At 48.1% G+C, this 20,584-nt stretch overlaps 1 protein-coding gene across 5 annotated transcripts in view; it reads left to right on the forward strand.

The window, feature by feature from the left end:
* Positions 1-20,584, forward strand: part of FBXO38 (F-box protein 38) — a 22,937-nt gene continuing 2,353 nt past the window's right edge. Inside the window, exons 1-21 of one of the 5 annotated variants that reach the window (XM_064725178.1) lie at positions 1-114; positions 2,149-2,314; positions 3,721-3,854; positions 4,931-5,094; positions 5,439-5,604; positions 5,937-6,074; positions 6,350-6,487; positions 6,836-6,929; positions 7,192-7,322; positions 7,583-7,753; positions 8,000-8,142; positions 8,957-9,185; positions 9,700-9,819; positions 10,497-10,676; positions 11,891-12,583; positions 14,168-14,268; positions 14,429-14,531; positions 15,465-15,631; positions 16,727-16,872; positions 19,691-19,794; positions 19,941-20,054. In XM_064725178.1, coding sequence (XP_064581248.1) covers positions 2,193-2,314; positions 3,721-3,854; positions 4,931-5,094; positions 5,439-5,604; positions 5,937-6,074; positions 6,350-6,487; positions 6,836-6,929; positions 7,192-7,322; positions 7,583-7,753; positions 8,000-8,142; positions 8,957-9,185; positions 9,700-9,819; positions 10,497-10,676; positions 11,891-12,583; positions 14,168-14,268; positions 14,429-14,531; positions 15,465-15,631; positions 16,727-16,872; positions 19,691-19,794; positions 19,941-20,054 — 3,358 coding nt within the window. In that variant the 5' untranslated portion in view covers positions 1-114; positions 2,149-2,192. Of the gene's footprint in view, positions 115-1,001; positions 1,021-2,148; positions 2,315-3,720; positions 3,855-4,930; positions 5,095-5,438; positions 5,605-5,936; positions 6,075-6,349; positions 6,488-6,835; positions 6,930-7,191; positions 7,323-7,582; positions 7,754-7,999; positions 8,143-8,956; positions 9,186-9,699; positions 9,820-10,496; positions 10,677-11,890; positions 12,584-14,167; positions 14,269-14,428; positions 14,532-15,464; positions 15,632-16,726; positions 16,873-19,690; positions 19,795-19,940; positions 20,055-20,584 lie in introns of those variants that run through there. The other 4 variants (XM_064725182.1, XM_064725180.1, XM_064725181.1 and 1 more) reach the window with 4 other exon arrangements.

Consider the following 20,584-nt stretch of genomic DNA (forward strand, 5'->3'; position numbering starts at 1 on the left):
CGGAAGCGGCGCGCAGGAAGCGGCGGCGCTGGCGGAAGGGGCCGCGCAGGAAGCGGGGCCGGGGCTGCCCCGCGGCCACAACCGGGGCGAGGGCGGCGAGCGGAGCCAGGGCAGGTGAGGGCAGCGAGCGCCGGGGGCGGGCAGCGAGCGCCAGGGGACGGGGGCGCGGCCGGCTCGGCCCCGGGGCGGCGGGGCGGGCAGCCAGAGGCCGCCGCCGCCTCCCGGCCCCGCTGGCTCGGGCCGGCCCCGCTGTCACAGGCCCCGGGGGCCCCCGGGAGTGACCGGCGGTGCCGGGGCTATTGGGGAACCTGCTTTTCCTTGGCTCATCTCGGCACAAGCCACCGGGTCCCGGCGTTTTCCCCGCTCCGGGAGCGCCCCTCGCTACCGGCGCTGCCAGGCCGGCCCCGGCTGCTCTCGCCGTGTTTTTCCTCATTTCTCGCTGCTGCGAAGTCTCCCCGTGGTTCTTTAGGCTTTTTAAGGTCCGTGGGGTGTTTATTCATCAAAAACAGAGCACGTCGAGCTGTTGTTTTTTGCGACGTTCATTGTCGGGAATAAATTGAGGTGGGGGCCGCAAAATCCCGTTTAATTTATTGAATATATAAAGCTCTTCCTGCTGTGGAGATTTGCCTTTTATGTTTAAATGAGGTCAGCTCGCTGATGCAGAATGAGGTGTTAAAGCTGTGCTCATTAGCTCAGAACAACCCCAGGAGGAGCTTTAATTGTGCAGAAACTGCAGACTCATGGAGACAAATCCTTCTTCTCCCCCTCCATGGCAGGGGCGGGTTGTGTTGGTGTCATTGGTGTCTTTGTGCAGGATTTTTCCTGTTTTGCCTGTTAATATTTTCGTTTCTCTTGCCTTTTGCCCCAGTGCTTTGCTGTTCTCTTTCCTGCTGGATTGTTCCCAGCACGTGGCTGTGCCAGCCTGGAAGGTTTTGGGTGGTGTTGCAATGCTCTGTTCAAACTGAGTTATCCCAGGTGACTGGGGATTGATGTTTTCCTCGGAATTCAGTCTATAAATAGGTAATTTTGGGCTTCACGAGGTTGATCACCCCAAACTGAGCCCTTTCAGCTTGCTCCAGAAAGAACAACAAACACAGGATCTTCACTCCTGGCTGGAGAATTCCCCCAGTCCAGAGAGCAGAGATCCAGTCAAACAATAAATCCAAGTGGGGATTTATAGTTTGAATATCCCCCTTTAAAATAAAATAATAGAAAGCAGTTAGTAACTTTAAATGCATCCAAAATGTGTGGCACCACGTGTTTTGCAGTAATTAGATCATAGTGGAGCTGTCAGTATTTCAATTTTTGGCATCACAGGGAGGCTGCAATGGCCTTTGGGCCTTGCCCAAAGCTTTTCCAAAATCTGCCTTTTTTACCAGTTGTTTTTCCTCAATCCACTGAATTTTGGCACCCAACCTGTTTAACAGGTTCACTGAGCTGGTGATGCTCTGCCCTCCTCATTCCTGTTCTGGTGTTAGAATAAAATAAATCTTTGCCAGGTACAGTCACGAAAGGATCTCTCAGCATGTGTAGAAGGTGATTTTCTGTGAGCAGTGAGTTCATCTGTGTTTAGTTGCTGATTTGTTGCTTCCATGGTAATTGTGGGTGTTTTTACACGAAGCATTGGAGCCCCAGAGCCTGGGAGGGCTGCAGAGGGGAGGGGCAGAGAGAGGATCCTGCACGCTGCTTCCAGTGCCCCCCAGCTTTTCTGTGCCTTTGATCTGTGACTCAGCACCCTGAATATTTTACCTGCTGTTCTCACCTCCAAGAGGAGCTGGTTTGAGGGCTTTTAATGGGGCATTTTTGGAGAGTCATTAGCAGGAGCCCATTTTTTCCAAAAAGAAAAATAAATCCTTTTTCTGCTGGGCAGACTTGAGTTTTATTTTGCACTGAAACATTGTAGTTGGTGCTGAGCTGGTGATCCCTGCACAGCTTCCCTGTGACTGCCTTGATCTCAGGGTGGCATCTCTGAAGGTTTTTTATTCATAAGAAGAGCTGATCTCTGGTTAAACCCGTGCTGACATTTCTTCATCGCTCCCTCGGCTGGGAGGGTTTGTCTGATAATCCTCAGGTTTTGTGTGAGCCCTTGTGTCTGATGAAAGCACAGGTTGCTTTTTGCAGCTTTGTGCTGTTCCCTCTGTGTTCCAGGTGCCTGAATTTCATGACTCTGTGCCCGTTTCCTCGCAGCAGAGATGGGGCCCCGGCGGAAAACCGTGAAAGCAGTGAGCAGGGAAGGGGCAGAGTCTACCAAAGCTGAGGAGCCAAAAGATTACATGAACCAACTCTCCCATGAAGTGCTTTGCCACATCTTTAGGTGAGCAGCCTGGCAGAAATCCGTTCACTTCTTATGTTAGAGTTCTTTATTTTTTCACCTGTTTGTGACACAGTAAACAGTGGCCATACCATGGGTGGAGTGGTGGATAAAAAGGGATGACAAATGTTTTTTTCAGTCTCCAAAATTCATTTGTAAACTGAAAGTTAATTTATGTGAGTGTCATGAATGCTAGAATGAAGAAGAAATAAATAAGTGATTTAATTCTGTTGTAAATACTGATTTTAGAGCAGAAATACACTTGGGTAGGGCACAATTGAGATGATTGTTTGGGAATTGTTGTATCTGCAGAAGGGATCTGGGATGAGAATTTGACCTCCCCTGCAGCAAAGTCCTTCTCCCAGATGTTCACTCAGCCCTGTTATCCAAAACATAAGGCCTCACCCACAAGTTCTTGGAAAACAGCAGCTCTCCAAAACATTTGGGAATTGAGCTTGCAGTATGTGCTAGAAAAAGAAAGTAACTTAACCAAACCTGTTGATGGAAATGGCTTGGTCAGCAGGGTTTGGGTTGGTTTACATTAACTTTAAGGAAGAAATAATTCCCTGTGAAGGGGGACAGGCCCTGGGGTAACAACTGTGGCTGCCCAAGGATCCCTGGGAGTGCCCAAGGCCAGGCTGGATGAGCTTTAAGGTCCCTTCCAACCCAACCATTCTGTGCTATACCAGAGAACCAAGTCATCTGTGCATTTAATGCTCCATTTGTGTGACTGTTCCACACTCAGTGTCAGGAATGCTGAGTCACTGCTTAGCAGAACTCCGGATTGAGCTCCGGGCAATTCCCTGTGAGAAATGAAATGCCCCAGTGCTGCAGGCAGGCTGTGCTTGGGCTGTCTGTGTGTCCCCAGGTGCCTGTCCCCAGGTACAGGCTGTGTTTAGGCCAGCTGGAGCTGCTCAGGGCTGTCTGTGTGTCCCCAGGTGCCTGTCCCCAGGTACAGGCTGTGTTTGAGCCAGCTGGAGCTGCTCAGGGCTGTCTGTGTGTCCCCAGGTACCTGTCCCCAGGTACAGGCTGTGTTTGAGCCAGCTGGAGCTGCTCAGGGCTGTCTGTGTGTCCCCAGGTACCTGTCCCCAGGTACAGGCTGTGTTTAGGCCAGCTGGAGCTGCTCAGGGCTGTCTGTGTGTCCCCAGGTACCTGTCCCCAGGTACAGGCTGTGTTTGGGCCAGCTGGAGCTGCTCAGGGCTGTCTGTGTGTCCCCAGGTACCTGTCCCCAGGTACAACTGTGCTGTGGGCCAGCTGAGTGCTAGGGCTGTCTGTGTGTCCCCAGGTCCTGTCCCCAGGTACAGGCTGTGTGGCCTGGAGCTGCTCAGGGCTGTCTGTGTGTCCCCAGGTACCTGTCCCCAGGTACAGGCTGTGTCTGGAGCTGCTCAGGGCTGTCTGTGTGTCCCCAGGTACCTGCCCTTGCAGGACATCATGTGCATGGAGTGCCTGTCGCGGAAGCTGAAGGAGGCGGTGACGCTGTACCTGCGCGTGGTCAAGGTGGTGGATCTGTGTGCGGGGCACTGGTGGGAGTACATGCCCACAGGTGAGCTGCTCCCTGCCTCTCCCCTCTGCTCAGTAACCCTGCACTTGATTGGGTCTCCCCTTCCTTTGCCTGGCTGTCCTGGGGAATGTCTTGCCAAGTCTGTGTCTGTGTGTAAATACAAATTTGGCGTTGCTGTATTAGGTCATAGGTTGGACTTGATGATTTCAAAGGTCTTTTCCAAGGCAGTTCATTCTGTGATTGTGTGACTGGGAGTGCTCTGTAGGCACCTGGCAATACAATCTGTGTTTGTGTGATTGCTGGAAGGGAGTTTATCCAGGGGTTATGCCATGAAGAGGGTGTTTGCATGCAGGCAGCAAAAAATACAATGGAGTGAGAGAGCAACTCATCTGCCAGCACTTAACAATGTAAGAATAAGGTTTGATGTCACACCTTGAGTCACCTGCATATCAATGGATAAATTTGTCAGTCTGGGTGAGCCCTGTACCAGGATTTCTGTTGGGTTTAAATTGCACTGCTGGGATTTGGTGGGGGACACAGCTAAAATGAGGGAATTCTGAAAATGAGAGGATTTGCAAATTGAGATTGACTACAGCTGGTATTAAGCAGGTGTTTAGACCTAACCTAAAATTGGTGTAAATACAAGTAACTTAGCCAGTTAAAATCCTTTTTATATGCTGTCTTTCACTAGCATAAAATAAACCTTTGCTTTAAGAAACCATCCTGTTTCTGTGAGAAATGTGAGCTTTGGTGAATAGTGAACTGGAATAAGGGATCCAGCTGGGATTTTTTTGACCTATGGAGTTGATAAATGGAATTCCAGGAAAAATAGACCCACAAAGCTGCATGTGAGGAGGGAGAGAGCACAGTGAACCTTGCAGCCATGCAGCTTCTCTGAAGGAAACCTGTAGCAAACCTGCAAAATGCAAGGCAGAGGAGTATTTAGGTCATGATTTCTAGAATGTGGAAGTAAAAGAAAAGCTATTGCTTCACCAAGTGCATCTTTTCAACACCGCAGAACTTGTACTGCCACATAAGGAGAGAAGTGTGTTTGGCTTCCCCTTCAGAGCCAAGTGTCTGCTGCCACACCAATACCAAATGTGTTGTTGTTGTCTTAGGTTTCACTGATTCCAGCTTCCTAACCCTGCTGAGGAAGATGCCAGACATTGAACAACTTTATGGTCTTCATCCCAGGTATCTGGAAAGGCGCCGAGTCCGTGGCCACGAAGCTTTCAGCATTCCTGGAGTTTTAGAGGCTTTGCAGGCCTGTCCAAATTTGCTGGTGAGTGGCTGGACTTGGGAGAGAACCTCTCTCAGCACTGTTAAAAGTTGTGACAGGGACTTGGTGCTTCCAGGGCTTTGGTTTAGGCCTGGCTGCACAGGGAGGAGTTAATTGTGACCCTGCTTGCTGATCACAACTATTTTTAGTTGCACCACTGGGAATCCCAGGTGCTCTTAAGCCCAGCAAGGAATTAAAGCTCTGATCCCTCTGCTTTGAAACAGACAAAGTCTTGCTAGAAATGAAAAGTGAAATAACGTTGCATTCTGTAGTTTACATGGTTAAGAGGATGTTGTTGTTGTTGTTGAACTGGTGTTAGAGCATTTGCTTTGCTTCCTTTTATCCAGGGTGTTGAGACCTCTCATTTAGAGCTGGTGGAAGCTATTTGGACATACATGCCCCAAGTCCACATTTTAGGGAAGTTTCGTAATCGTAATGGTGCTTTTCCAATTCCTCCTGAGAACAAGCTGAAAATTCCTATAGGAGCTAAAATTCAGACTTTGCACTTAGTAGGTGAGTGTGGTCGTGGTGAAGTAGTTGGCTTCAACACAGGTGGATTTAAAGGCTTTGAAACTCTGCAGATTTGTAATTCTTTGGAGGAGAGGGAGTTTGGGCTGTGGCATCTTGGAGATCTTAGTTGGATATTTGATAGCAGGTGCAGAGGGCAAATTCTAAAGAATTATTGACAAACCAAGGTGAAGAACTTGTGTTTCAAGGGTTCACAGCTTTTCTCACTTGCCACAAAGCACAGAAAAGCTTCCTTTTGAAAGCCAGGAATTTGTCATGCAGAGGATTAGTTTGAAGCTTGTTTAAAATGTTTGTTTGTTTTGTTTATGTATTATTAGGGGTGAATGTCCCTGAGATTCCTTGTATCCCAATGCTGAGGCACCTTTATTTGAAGTGGGTGAGACTCACCAAACCACAGCCTTTTAAAGATTTCCTTTGTATCAGCTTACGTGCTTTTGTCATGAGGAACTGTGCTGGTAAGAGGGATTCTTCCTGTCTGAAGGGGATGGTAGAGCATGGAGGAAATCTGGTTCTGTTAAAGTCTTGGAATTTCACATTCTGAGAGCAGCCCTTGTTTGGTTTGTGGTGTTGGGCAGAAATCTCCCCCTGTCCTGTCCCTTACTTGGTGCTGTGTGCTTCTGTTGACTTCCTGCTCTAGAGGGATTTGTGTGGATGTGTTTTAGTTCTTCCGTGGGATAATTCAGGGAGAAGTGAACAATCTGCTCTGTCTTTCTGGCCTTGTTGTGTGCAGGACCCACAAACTCTCTGAAGTATGTTCCCCTGGTGACAGGCCTGGCTTCTGCCAGGAATCTGGAGCACTTGGAGCTGGTCCGTGTTCCATTTCTTGGAGGACTTATCCAGCACGTGGTAGAAGACAGCTGGAGATCTGGTGGGAAACTCCTACTCCCTCATACCTAAATAAAAATAAATTAATTAATTTAAGCTTTAGCAAATTCTGGGGGCTTTTTTCCTGTAGCATGTTCTTTTTTGATTGTTTGAAACTATGGTCATAGTGCTGAACATGCTCTGTATTGGGTGGAATTGTGATATTCTAACTGCAATTAACTCTTAATGAGCTGCATTTGTTGATGAGCAGAACCAGAGTTGGAGGAGTTAGGTGCAAATATTTGTTTTCTTCATTTGCTGAAAAAGGTTAAGACAACACTGGTGAAAATGTGTAGGGCTGAGGGCTGTGGTGTGAGGCTGGAGTGTAAGAAGGCTGTTCTTTATTTGCCAGGTGGTTTTAGGAATTTGCACACTATAGTTCTGGGAGCTTGCAAGAATGCACTTGAAGTGGATCTTGGCTACCTCATCATAACTGCTGCACGAAGGTACCTCCCTTCAGATCTCTCTTGGCTTCCCCTTTTTTCAAAATAAATGTCTTAGAAATGACATCCAAGAGCCAGAGCAACCGTCAGAGTTTAAGGAATACGCATACAAACTTTGCATAACAAGAGGGTTCTGTGATTAAAATAACTGCAAATGCCCTCTGAGTCCTGCCAGAGTCTCTGTTTTATTAGAACAGGGCACCTTCTGGAGTGGTTTCTGTCTTTGGCCTGAATTTTGAAAGGAACAATTCTGAATTCCCTGCAGGTTGCACGAAGTGCGGATCCAGCCTTCCTTGACCAAAGATGGTGTTTTTTCTGCTTTGAAGATGGCTGAACTGGAATTCCCACAGTTTGAAACTCTTCACCTAGGCTACGTTGATGAGTTTTTACTACAGTGTATGACACTTTTTATATCCATAAATAACACAAGGATTACAGAAATTGCTGTGTTTTCCATCATGTTCTCAGTGATAAATGAGAATATTAATGTTGCATGTGTTGAGGCTGCTGATCTCATACAGCCAAATCTGGTTTTCCTCACTCCCTGAAGTTGGGAAGGCTGAGCTTTATTAAAGGAATGATCTGATCAGTAGGGAGTTAAAAAATCCTGCTATAAAATACAAATTTACTGCTGTGTCTGCTCCTCTCTTTTGTAGGTAAAATGACGAGTACGGACTTGGTGAGGTACGGCTTGGCTGATGTGGTTGAAAACCCAGGAATTATTACAGATATTGGTATGAAAGCTGTAAATGAAGTTTTTTCTTTCATCAAGTATCTGGTCATTTACAACTGCCCACATCTACATAACCCAAATAATTGGATCACAGGTATTGCACACCTTTGAAATTTCAGAGCTATTCTATGAATTTCTGTGCTAAACCAGAATTTCTCTGCTCTAGTACTGCTTGTTCTGTTGTTAGTAAGTACAGTAGATGATGCTTGCTTTGGGGCCACGGTGGTGGTGCTGGGAGCAGGATGGAGATCCAGAGGATGCTGCTCTCAGATCTGAAGAGGGGGTGATGAACAAGGAGTGAGGTGGGAATCCCTCAGGAAGGGCCTCTCTTGTGTTCCAGACCACTCGAGGTGGACCCGCCTGGTTGACCTGACCCTGGTGAGGTGCCATGCCATCAAGCTGGACTCTTTCAGTCAGTTCATCGAGTTACTGCCAAGCTTGGAGTTCATTTCTCTGGACCAGATGTTTAGAGAGCCTCCAAAGGTAAATTCCAGAGAATGGTTTGGCTTTTTCTCATTGCCAGGGTTTTTACTTGTTTCCATTTCATTGGCACACCAGTGTGCATTCCTCTCAAAGCTGTCATTAATTGAGGGGATTGGTAATAAATGCCTTTGGTTTGCAGTTGCTTTTAGCATGATATGCTGGGGAGAGTGGTGCTGCTTCTGCAAATGGGAGCAGTGGCAGGGAATGAACGTGTGACCAGAAAATAGAACTCATTGATTCTATCAAAAATAAAACTCAGTCATTCTCTGCTGATATTTCACTGTGCTGCTGCTCTTTGTATTGTTCTTTCCTCTTAGGCATCTCTTTACAATACTAAGAGGTTTTTATGAATTTTTGCTGTGTGAAATGGGGGTAGTGTTTTCCTTTTGAAGTGCTTTCAGAGCTTAGGAATTTTATTTCTTCACGTTGTCCCCTCCCACAGTGTAACACAAATCCTTGGTAAGCTGCTGGCAGGCAATGCAGAGTGTAAAACCTGCTTCCTTTGGCCATTAATGGTAGCTGGTGTGCTGGGAAGGCTCTGATCTGCTGTTTGTATTCATGTCATCACCCTACAGCAAATAAAGAGATTAACACAATTAATAGATTAAAATGAAGTGCTTTGAGGACTTTCATTAGGAGTTAAACAGTGTAAGTTCTGGGTTGCCAGCCTGAGGATGGACCTCTGCTCTCAGGAAATCTGAGGGACAGTTCTGCTGTCCCAGACATTCCGGCAGAGTGGTTTTCCTGGTGCCTTTAGGGGATGTTGAGATAACAGGTCCATCTTCTCAAATCTGAATTTCTGCCTTTCTTTCAGGGCTGTGCTCGTGTGGGCCTAAGTGCAGGCACAGGAATTGGGGTCTCCTCTGCCCTGGTGAGCAATCAGAACTCCAACAATGACAATGACAACAACAACAACCACCAGAACAACAACAACAACAACCCCAACGTGCACCACAACAACCACCAGCACCCCAACGAGCAGAACGAGGAGAACGAGCTGCACCAGGAGGGCCCTGCTGAGGAGCAGCAGATTGGGGCTGAGGGTAATCCTGGGGGGCTTTGGGGGGTTTGGGGCTGAGGGGAATCCTGGGGGGCTTGGGGTTTGGGCTGGGGAATCCTGGGGGCTTGGGGGGTTTGCGCTGAGGGGAATCCTGGGGGGCTTTGGGGGGGAATTGCAGCTGAGGGGAATCCTGGGGGGCTTTGGGGGGGTTTGCAGCTGAGGGGAATCCTGGGGGGCTTTGGGGGGGAATTGCAGCTGAGGGGAATCCTGTGGGAGCTTTTTTATCTGCAGTCCCACTCCCTCCTGGTGAAGATGGGAATCTGCCCTGAAAGCTTGTTGCTCTTTCAGCTCCTGGTGTGGAGCTTTAATCTGAGTGAGCTGAGTCCCAAAAGTTTGGCTGGGCTTTGGCTACAGAGATGCAGAACAAATCTGTGAGATAATTTGTGAAACCCAGGGGTTCACCAAAGGAATCTAGGCAGTTTTCAATTATTTCCTGTGGGTGTTTGAGGGCTCAGTTTGTTCTGTTTCCTGTTCCTGACCTCCTGTTCCCTTTGCAGCCCTGAATGAGATGGAGGAGGTGGCACAGGAGGAAGGGGAGGCTGCTGGGCAGGGCCAGGATGAGCTGCCAGCTCCCAGCCAGGCTGTTGTTCCCATGGAGGTGGATGAGGAGCAAGCAGGTAATTGGGTTTGGGAAGAAATCCCCTCTTGGCATCTCCCTGAGGGATTCATTCTCCACTCTAAGTCTGGTTTTGGATGTTTGGCTTCAGCAGGGTTGCCTGATTTTGAATAATGATGTTAGCACAGCTTAGTTCTGTGAAGAAATTTATTCTCTGGTACAGCCCAGAGCTTTCTTTGCAGGGAAACACCTTGACCTTAAACCTGATTTTTGTGCTCAGTATAATAAAAGTCAGAAGGCCTCAATGAACTTGTCCTGTTGCTCTCTTGGTGTTCATGGCCTCAGGTCTTTCACTGCAGCACTTGGGTTGTTTTTGCCTTTTCTCAAGCCAGCACAACTTTTCCAGTGTTAATTTAATTTAATTAGTGACGCAAGGCAGTCTTGATTCTCTTACTGCAACCTTTTGCTGGACAATATAATTTTCTACTGAATATCCCAACAACATGAAGTAACACTCCATTGTGACACTCCTCCCCTTCCAAACCAGAATACTTTAATGCTGACATGCAGTATTTTGCTCTTCTCCCATTTAGATTTTAGTGAGGGGCCCACAGAATGGGTGACTAAATTGACTCCAATTAATTTCTTATCAGTTTTTCAAGCAGTGCTAAAAGATTTTCAGCCCTTTAATCCATGCCTGGTTAATTTTTACATGAAATGCTGATATTCTCCTTTCAGGACCAAGTGGAATTCAACCTGCTGTAAAGGCAGCTCCTATTACCATCCATGATTCAGACAGTGAGGATGAGGAGGAAAACATGGGCACTTCCAGGGCCTGCATCTCCAGCAGCATTGCACAGAATTACTCAGATGGGGAAGAGAAGAGCAGGGATCCAGTGGAAACCAGGGAACCTTCAGGTGTGCAGCATTCCTGCTTAAGCTTCAGTCTTTCCACGTGGTTCAGGTTCATTTCCAGCTTGGTTTGCAATGTGGAGTGAAGGTGGAAGGAGATGTTTGAGCTGCAGCCACAGCTCTTGTACAGAAACACAGATAGTGGTGCTGCACTGATCACAGACCTGCAGCTCCCCTTTGGGATTCCCAATGCACAGAATTTATCAGGGCTCTGAGCCCACAGTGTGGATGTCAGTTCTGGCTTCAGGGGGGAAGGAATTGGTGTTTGGAGAGAATTTACATCAATTCTGTACTGCAAATATTGTGGATCTGGGGCTTGGGGCAGTGTAATGAGCTGAGAGGATTCATACAGACATTCAGGAGGAATTCCTGCATGGAAAGGGGGCTCAGGCCTTGGCAGGGGCTGCCCAGGGAGGGTTGGATCCCCATCCCTGAGGTGTCCAAGGAAAGGTTGGAGGTGGCACTCAGTGCTCTGGGCTGGGGACAAGGTGGGGATGGGGCACAGCTGGGACTGGATGGGCTGGGAGGGCTTTTCCAACCTCAGTGATCCTGGGATTAAGTTCTGTTATGATTTGTGTGGGTTTTTATTCACCTGTGAGCTGAGCCTGCTGTTGCTGCTGGCAGCACTGCCCAGACCCAGGAGGGGGAGCTGAGCTGCTGAAACACGAACTTCAGTCCTGTCTGTTCCTGTTTGATTCCTCTTATTTAAGAAAACAGAAGCCTCTCTAGATTAGATATTAGAAAAAATCTCTCTTTGTGAGGATGTGAGGCCCTGGCACAGGTGCCCAGAGCAGCTGGGGCTGCCCCTGCATCCCTGGCAGTGCCCAAGGCCAGGCTGGGCAGGGCTGGGAGTGCCTGGGACAGTGGGAGGTGTCCCTGCCATGGCAGGGGTGGCACTGGATGTGATTTAAGGTCCTTCCAACCCAAACCATCCATATTCTTTGATTCTGTTATCAGTGTGTCTTTCATTTTGCTGTGCCTGTGTGAGCAGTGAGCTGCTCTGGACAATCTGGTGGATTTGTGTGGCAAACCCCTCCAGCACATCACTCCAAAAATACCTGCAGGATGTTCCAAAGGTGCAGCAACAGCTACAAATACCAATAATTGCCATTCCTGGGAAGATTGTCATGGGCCTCTGGGCTGCCCTGTGTTTCAGTACCTTCAGAGAGGAGCACTGAGGTTTGTTGGGGTTTCTCACTGCTCTCCCTTCACTCCTGCAGTGAGCGGCAAAGGCAAGACCCCCCTGCGGAAGAGATGCAGCACCAGCCACGGGGGCCAGGCCAAGCAGTTCCCTGTGGAGGAGAGCAGCTGTGAGAAGGGCTGCCAGGTGACCAGTGAGCAGATCAAAGCTGACATGAAAGCAGCCAGTGACATGCCCGAGAGGAGCAAGAGCAAGGATTCCTACGGCAGCTGCAGCAACACCCCGGCATCCACGGCTACACCCAGCTCCTGCAGCGCTGCTTCCCCCAGCCCTGACTGTGCCCAGGCAGCCCAGAGGCACTGTGCTGGCAGCAGCCCGGCGGCTGGAGAGGAGTGCAGGCAGTGTGGCTGCTCTCCGTGCAGGAGGGAAGGCTGCAGTGAGGGGGAGCCCCAGGAGAGCTCCGTGTGCTCCCGCTGCTGCTCCCGGGGGGCTCAGCGGCGCAGGACGAGCGGGGGGGGCGACGGGGAGAGCCCCTCCACCAGCGGGGCCTGCAGGGACGGGCCAGACTTTGCACTGAGGACACTGCCAGGCTGTGGGGCTGCGGGAGAGCCTGGCCATGACAGGACTAGTGGGAGTGCCTGTGGGGCTGGCAGCCAGGAGCAGAGCTCGCAGCCCCCGGGCTGGCAGCTGGACTGCAAGGAGGAGTACCCACGGAGACCCCTGACCAGGGCCAGGAGCAGGCTGTCCCACGTGCCTCTGGTGTCAGAGCCAGGTAGGACTCGCAGCCAGAGGAACTGCAGCTCCCCAGGAGCTCTGGTGTGCACCTTGTTAGTCAGGGGTTTAAACCTGAGTGGTTTGAAAGGTCAGAGCTTGATGGAGCAGAGGTGCCATCACCAGGTTTCTCTGAAAGTGCCACTGACTTTTTCCTCCATGCAGCTCTTTTTGTGTTCTTCATAATTCTAACTAGTATTTGCTTCACTGCATTGAAAAGCAAATGCAATTTTTTGGTACTCTGCCTGCCTGTGGAGGCTGTGATTCATTGAAACAGAAGTTGTCTCTCCATTAAAACCCTCCCTGCAAAGGCAGCAGCTACACTTAGATCTGAACAAGAAGGCAAAGGTTATAACTGGTGCTTTATCAGCTAATGAAGTCATAATTACAATTGAGCCAGGCTTTGGACCTGCATTGGGTTCTGCTTCCAAGGGTTTAAGGCAGGGTGATCAAACTTACTGAAAATTGCCCTTTTGTTAAACACCTTCATGCTTCACATGATTGTTTTGTTCACCTGACATAAAATAAAACCCCTGAAGGGCTGGAATGAAGGGAGAAAACAACAGATGTGAGAGGGGAACTTGCTGTTTCTTTCAAATATACTTGGTTTCCAAAATAATCATCTTAGTGTTTACAACCTCATATATCCAGGATTCTTTGCTGGGAATGTCTGGCAGGTAAAATGAAACTGAAGTTGAAATGTGCTGCTTACACAACTGTGAGTGCTGGAGGTAGGGATGATTGAGGGCAAATTCCTGCCTCTGTTAACATGGAATGATTCAAACACTTCATATCCTGCTGTTCTTCCAGTTTATTTAATGCTCCCACGTGTTAACAAAACCTAAATCACCTCAGATGTTCTGCAGGTAGATGCAGCTCAGGTTTCAAGAAGAGATTTTGCTAATAAATTTAAAATGTCTGGTTTCTGCCTTAGGACCAGTAATTAATTTGGGGATCTTTGTGCACATGCCATATGTTTTAATAAAGACAGCTTAGTTTTAGTAAAATAATTTCTCATTTTGCTGTGTTAATGACAGAAAATTAATTCTAGGGCAGTTTTTTCCTCTTTCTGTTGGAAGTAATGCTTGTGGTGATTTTTTTCCAAAGACTCATCTGTCAAATCAAGCAGGAATTTGAGGTCCCTGGTGGAGCTTGGGAACATTAAAGGATTTTATACCTGGGCATCCTTTGCAGTATTAGGAAGAACTTTGTGACAGTTACAAAGAACAGATTTTCCAGAAGTTTGAGATAATTTCTGCTATTTAAACATTAAAGCTATTTTGGGTCTTGTATCTGTCAAGGATGTTCTGTTTCCTGCAGAGATTCAAGTGTAACCTAAGCATGAATCTTTTCTTTTCCTGGCTCCACATCTTGCTGTGGTGTAGGTTCAGCATTCCTGGGTTTTCACTGTAAAGTTATTTATTTAATAATTCTGAGCACCAAGCTGGCAGTGGGGTTTGAGCAAGCAGAGATTTGTTCTGAAGCCAGGCAGGGGTTTGGATTTACCTGGGTGGGAAAAGTTGTCATGGGCTGTTCTCAGCTGTCCTGACGTGGAGCAAAGATTTTGCCATGTTTTTGTTTCCAGAAGTAGCAAAGCCAAAGCCAAGGCAAACCACCAAGAGGAAAAGGACAGCTGACAAATCCACCAGCACCAGTGACCCTGTGATTGAGGATGATCATGTTCAGGTAAGGGCTTTTCCTTCACCCCTGCAGCTTCAGCACCATGCACACCTGTTGGGATCTGAAGCTGTATTGTATTAATTCATATCCTCCTGGATCTCCTAAAATTCAATTTGTTGTTCTTTCATTTTTAAACCTTTCATACTTTTTTTTCCCTTTTCTCCAGGTACTGACTTTGAAATCCAAAAACCTTGTAGGAATCACATTGACCAACTGTGGAATAACAGATTTGGTGCTGAAAGACTGCCCCAAAATGATGTTCATCCATGGTATGTGGTTCATGGCAGGGCTGCCTCCTCCCTCTGGCATTATTGGAGATTCCAGAAAGAATTCAAGTCAGGCCACTGCTCATTTTGTATTCATCAGCTGCATTGCTGATGAATTAGAACTCCAAATATTGCTGCTTCCCACTCTGAATGGCTCTTATAACAGCTTTAATAAAGATTAATATCTGAAAATCAACAGCTGAAATGATCTGACAATTAGGGAGATGAGATGTTTATTGAAGAGTGGTAATACAGTAATTAGGAGTTGATGAAATGAGTTTGAGTACCTTGTTTTTCTCTCATTTCTTCATTCTCCCCTAGGTTTTTCAGCTGACAGGATGATACTTCTGCTCCCTGACATGATAAAAATCTGTTTGCAGTGCTGGCACTTAGGTTGCATTAGTTTCACATGCCAGGGTGTGACTGCTCCTGGATTGGGTCATTTATTGTTTTCTGCACCATCCAAATGAAGACTTTTTCTTCTGACATCAGATCTGTCTGCTTAGCAGAAAGAAAGGAGTTGTTTCTTTATTCTAGAATACTTAGAGCACACATTGGTTTTGAAGACAATTTTCATTACATGAGCAGTGTTGCTAGAAAGGAAACAATTTTATTTTCCATTGTGCAGCTCCCCAATCCTCTGTGTTTGAGCTGATGCTGGAAGTTGTGGCAGTCCTCAGACCATTTCAGTGAAAGGAAACAGAGGGAGGAAAAGGTTATTAGATGAATTTTGACATGGCCTTTTAAAAGGCCACTTCTGGCAGGGTCACAGCTGAAAAGTTTGATGATAATATGGAGAAAATGAAGAGCTGGGCTATATCTGATGTACTTATGTAATCTTTTGGAACTTACATTGCTTGTTTGCCTTCTTTTGAACCTGCCAGCCTTGAAATGCACTGACAGGAGGCTCCTGAGGTGTTTTATTTCCTTTTGCAGCCACCAGGTGCCGTGTGCTGAAGCACCTGAAGGTGGAGAATGCCCCCGTGGTGAATCGCTTTGACTACGCCCAGTGCAAGAAGCTGAACATGGATCAGGTGCTGGATCAGATCCTCAGGATGCCCCCAGAGAGGAACAGGATCATCTACCTTCGTCCCATGCAGCAGGTACAGAGCCAGCCTGGCCTCCTGGGGCTCCCTGCAGCTGGGGCAGGGAATGGGACAGCAGCACAACCCTGAAATTTGGTGCTTGAACCCAGCAGGGCCTTCATTGCAGAGCCTGCTGCTTGGATTTTAGGATACTCTGCTGGATTAAATATTAAAGTTCACTATCTCCAGTATTCACTGCATTAGAGGGTATTGTAAACTGCACTCTTAAAGGTGCAGAACTTGATATCCAGCATAAACAGAACAGGTGACTGGGGATAGCAGCATCATAAAGTCACCCTAGGACAGATGCACTGAGTTCATTCCAAACTGAATAACTCAGACTGTGAGAGCCAGGCTGCTCCTGGTAGCTGTGTGTGAGCAGAGCATGGCACAGGGGTCTGGAATCCTTGATCCATGTCCTGTTAGAGTGAGGAACTCCAGAGTTTGGGGTTCTGGAGGCTCCATCCCCTCCTGATGCTGGAGTGTTGCAGGAACTGGTGGGACTGGGAGCCGCCCTCTCCTCCCCAGGCTGTGCAGGAGCTGGAGGCAGGGACATTTAGGGAGTTGTTTAAATCATCTGATGAGGATTTATGAGGGCTTCATTTAAGATCTGTAAGGTTGGAAATGTTTGATTTTATCCTTCTGTGGTGCTGCTCCTCTCCTGCTTTCCTGTCTTGGTTTGTCAACAAGGGAAGGTTCATTGTACATAAAATCCATAAAATCAGCTTTGCTTTGAAACCACATCTCTTAAATGACAGTGGTAAAAATATTACATGGGAATAAAACCCCAAATCACCGATCCCCTCCTTGTAACAAAAATTCTGAGGAAAAAATGTAGTTTTAGACCATTCTGTAATTTTATGGAGTTTATTTCTGCATTGGAGTTGGGAAAGACATCAGAAATTAGACATTTCCCATCCAATTCCAGGACTTAAGAAGATAAACTGGCAAAGCTGCCCTGGGGAGGTTTCACTGCCCTCAGTCCTGTATTTATTTGTGCTGTTAAAATTCTCTGCCATTGCTGCATTTCCCAGGGATTTGGTCAATCCCCGTTTGCTCTTGACTCTGCAGCCCATGGCAGTGTTTGTGGTGCTCACAAGTCTCTGTCCCCAGGTGGACACGCTGACTCTGGAGCAGAAAATCTTCAGTGGCCCCTACCCCTACCACATCTGCATCATCCACGAGTTCAGCAACCCCCCCAACGTGCGCAACAAGGTGCGGGTGAGGAGCTGGATGGACACCATAGCCAACATCAACCAGTGAGTACTGAGACCCCATAGCCAACATCAACCAGTGAGTACTGCCCTCAACCAGTGAGTACTGCCCTCAACCAGTGAGTACTGCCCTCAACCAGTGAGTACTGCCCTCAACCAGTGAGTACTGAGACACCATAGCCAACATCAACCAGTGAGTACTGAGACCCCATAGCCAGCATCAACCAGTGAGTACTGCCCTCAACCAGTGAGTACTGCCCTTAACCAGTGAGTACTGAGACACCATAGCCAACATCAACCAGTGAGTACTGCCCTCAACCAGTGAGTACTGCTCTTAACCAGTGAGTACTGAGACCCCATAGCCAACATCAACCAGTGAGTACTGCCCTCAGCCAGTGAGTACTGAGACCCCATAGCCAACATCAACCAGTGAGTACTGCCCTCAACCAGTGAGTACTGAGACCCCATAGCCAACATCAACCAGTGAGTACTGAGACCCCATAGCCAGCATCAACCAGTGAGTACTGAGACCCCATAGCCAGCATCAACCAGTGAGTACTGCCCTCAACCAGTGAGTACTGCCCTCAACCAGTGAGTACTGAGACCCCATAGCCAGCATCAACCAGTGAGTACTGCCCTCAACCAGTGAGTACTGCCCTCAACCAGTGAGTACTGCCCTCAGCCAGTGAGTACTGCCCTCAACCAGTGAGTACTGCCCTCAACCAGTGAGTACTGAGACCCCATAGCCAACATCAACCAGTGAGTACTGAGACACCATAGCCAACATCAACCAGTGAGTACTGCCCTCAGCCAGTGAGTACTGCCCTCAGCCAGTGAGTACTGCCCTCAACCAGTGAGTACTGCCCTCAACCAGTGAGTACTGCCCTCAACCAGTGAGTACTGCCCTCAACCAGTGAGTACTGAGACCCCATAGCCAACATCAACCAGTGAGTACTGAGACCCCATAGCCAGCATCAACCAGTGAGTACTGCCCTCAACCAGTGAGTACTGCCCTCAGCCAGTGAGTACTGCCCTCACCCAGTGAGTACTGCCCTCACCCAGTGAGTACTGCCCTCAACCAGTGAGTACTGCCCTCACCCAGTGAGTACTGCCCTCAACCAGTGAGTACTGCCCACAGCCAGTGAGTACTGCCCACAGCCAGTGAGTACTGCCCTCAACCAGTGAGTACTGCCCTCAACCAGTGAGTACTGAGACCCCATAGCCAACATCAACCAGTGAGTACTGCCCTTAACCAGTGAGTACTGCCCTCAACCAGTGAGTACTGAGACCCCATAGCCAACATCAACCAGTGAGTACTGCCCTCAACCAGTGAGTACTGAGACCCCATAGCCAGCATCAACCAGTGAGTACTGAGACCCCATAGCCAACATCAACCAGTGAGTACTGCCCTCAACCAGTGAGTACTGCCCTTAACCAGTGAGTACTGCCCTCAACCAGTGAGTACTGCCCTTAACCAGTGAGTACTGCCCTTAACCAGCGAGTACTGCCCTTAACCAGTGAGTACTGCCCTCAACCAGTGAGTACTGCCCTCAACCAGTGAGTACTGCCCTCAACCAGTGAGTACTGAGACCCCATAGCCAACATCAACCAGTGAGTACTGAGACCCCATAGCCAACATCAACCAGTGAGTACTGCCCTTAACCAGTGAGTACTGCCCTCAACCAGTGAGTACTGCCCTCAACCAGTGAGTACTGCCCTCAACCAGTGAGTACTGAGACCCCATAGCCAGCATCAACCAGTGAGTACTGAGACCCCATAGCCAGCATCAACCAGTGAGTACTGAGACCCCATAGCCAACATCAACCAGTGAGTACTGCCCTCAGCCAGTGAGTACTGCCCTCAACCAGTGAGTACTGCCCATAGCCAGTGAGTACTGCCCTTAACCAGTGAGTACTGCCCACAGCCAGTGAGTACTGCTCACATCCAGGCAGCCCTGGCCCTCCTCAGGGAGCATTTTCCCTCCAGGGACTCTGCCAAGGTGTCCTGTAGCAGCTGCAGCTCCAGACTTGCTCTATTCTGTCACCCAAATTTAAAAAAAAAAAAACAAAACCTTTTGTTACTACTGAAGATTGAATTCTTGAGTGCAGTGTGAATCCTGTGTCAGGATGTATTTAATATAAAGCAGGCTGTGAACCCGTATGGAAAATCCTATAAATTCCCCAGCAATAACCTCACATTCATCCTGCAATAATGCAGTTGTACATTGAAGTTGTTGGAATAGTTAGGAAATGTCTTCAAAGCTGAAAAACAAGTCATTTTTAAAAGAGTGGTTTGCTTCAGGAAATATTGTTAGGAAGGTGATGTTCAGTGAGTATCAGCCCCTGAAGGTTCCCAGCAGCAGGGAATTGTGTCAGTGGATCTCATCCAGCACTTCTGACTGTCCCTGTTGGCTGTGGTTGCTCTCCAGAGTGAAGGGATGGAGGCTGAGCTGGTCTGAGGCTCTTGGGGCAGTTTTTCCATGGATTTAAGCTCATTTGAGGGAAGGTTGTGTGTTAGGATTTCTCCTTTGCTTTTTGTCCTGCCACCTCCCCATTGGGGCAGTTTTTCCATGGATTCAGGCTCATTTGAGGGAAGGTTGTGTGTTAGGATTTCTCCTTTGCTTTTTGTCCTGCCACCTCCCCATTGGGGCAGTTTTTCCATGGATTCAGGCTCATTTGAGGGAAGGTTGTGTGTTAGGATTTCTCCTTTGCTTTTTGTCCCTGCCACCTCCCCATTGGGGCAGTTTTTCCATGGATTCAGGCTCATTGAAGGGAAGGTTGTGTGTTAGGATTTCTCCTTTGCTTTTTGTCCTGCCACCTCCCCATTTGCTGGCTGTGACCTCTCTGTCCCTCCTTGTCCCCAGAGAGCTGATTAAATACGAGTTCTTCCCTGAGGCCACCAGGACTGAGGAGGACCTGAAGAAATACCCCAAGTACCCCTGGGGCAGGGACATCTACACCCTGGAAGGTGAGAGTTTGTGGGGAGCTGAGGGGTCTGCTCAGCCTCTTGCATCATCCCCAGAGAGGTGGAGAATGTTCCTTGTGAGGAGCTGCTGGGTGCTGAGGATTTGGGGGTGCTGTTTTCCTCTTGGCTGCTCACCTGTCCCTCTGCAGGCATTGTGGATGGAGCTCCTTACTCCATGATCACTGACTTCCCCTGGCTGAGGTCCCTGAGGACAGCAGAGCCCAACAGCTACGCCAGATACGACTTTGAGGATGATGAGAGGAGTGAGTAACCTGCTCTGGTTCTTCACAGATTTGCTTCTCTGGCAGTGCCTCCCTTTCCTTCTCAGTTTGCTGCTCCTTAGGCTGGCTTTGGTAGATCTGGTGTTAAGGTGGGCTGGAGAGAAGTGAGAAAACTCACAGAAATTTGATATAAAAGTTGTAAACTGGACTTGGAAACTCTGGCATGGAGATTATGTGGGTTAGAATTTATTGCAGATGTGGCTCTTTCTATTGAGGAGCTTGTCTGCTCAGATATGATGGCAGGCAGAGCCTGGGGCTCAATTAAAAATCTTGCTTGCTAGCAGATGTTCTTCTAGCTAGCAAGTTATAGAAAAATAATGTTCTTCCCTTACTTAATTAGGAACATCCTAGTTAAAAATACCTCTACCTCTACCTCTGGTTAAAAATACCTACCTTCATTAGAGGTATTTTTAATTGATCCTGGTTTGGATAATCTTACCCAGCTCCACTTTAGGAATCTCAAGAGGACAAGGAAGAGATTATTTTTTTTTTGGCTATACTTTTCCATGGTT

This window comes from Zonotrichia leucophrys, chromosome 13, assembly GCF_028769735.1.
Source record: "Zonotrichia leucophrys gambelii isolate GWCS_2022_RI chromosome 13, RI_Zleu_2.0, whole genome shotgun sequence".
Classification (NCBI taxonomy): Eukaryota; Metazoa; Chordata; class Aves; order Passeriformes; family Passerellidae; genus Zonotrichia; species Zonotrichia leucophrys.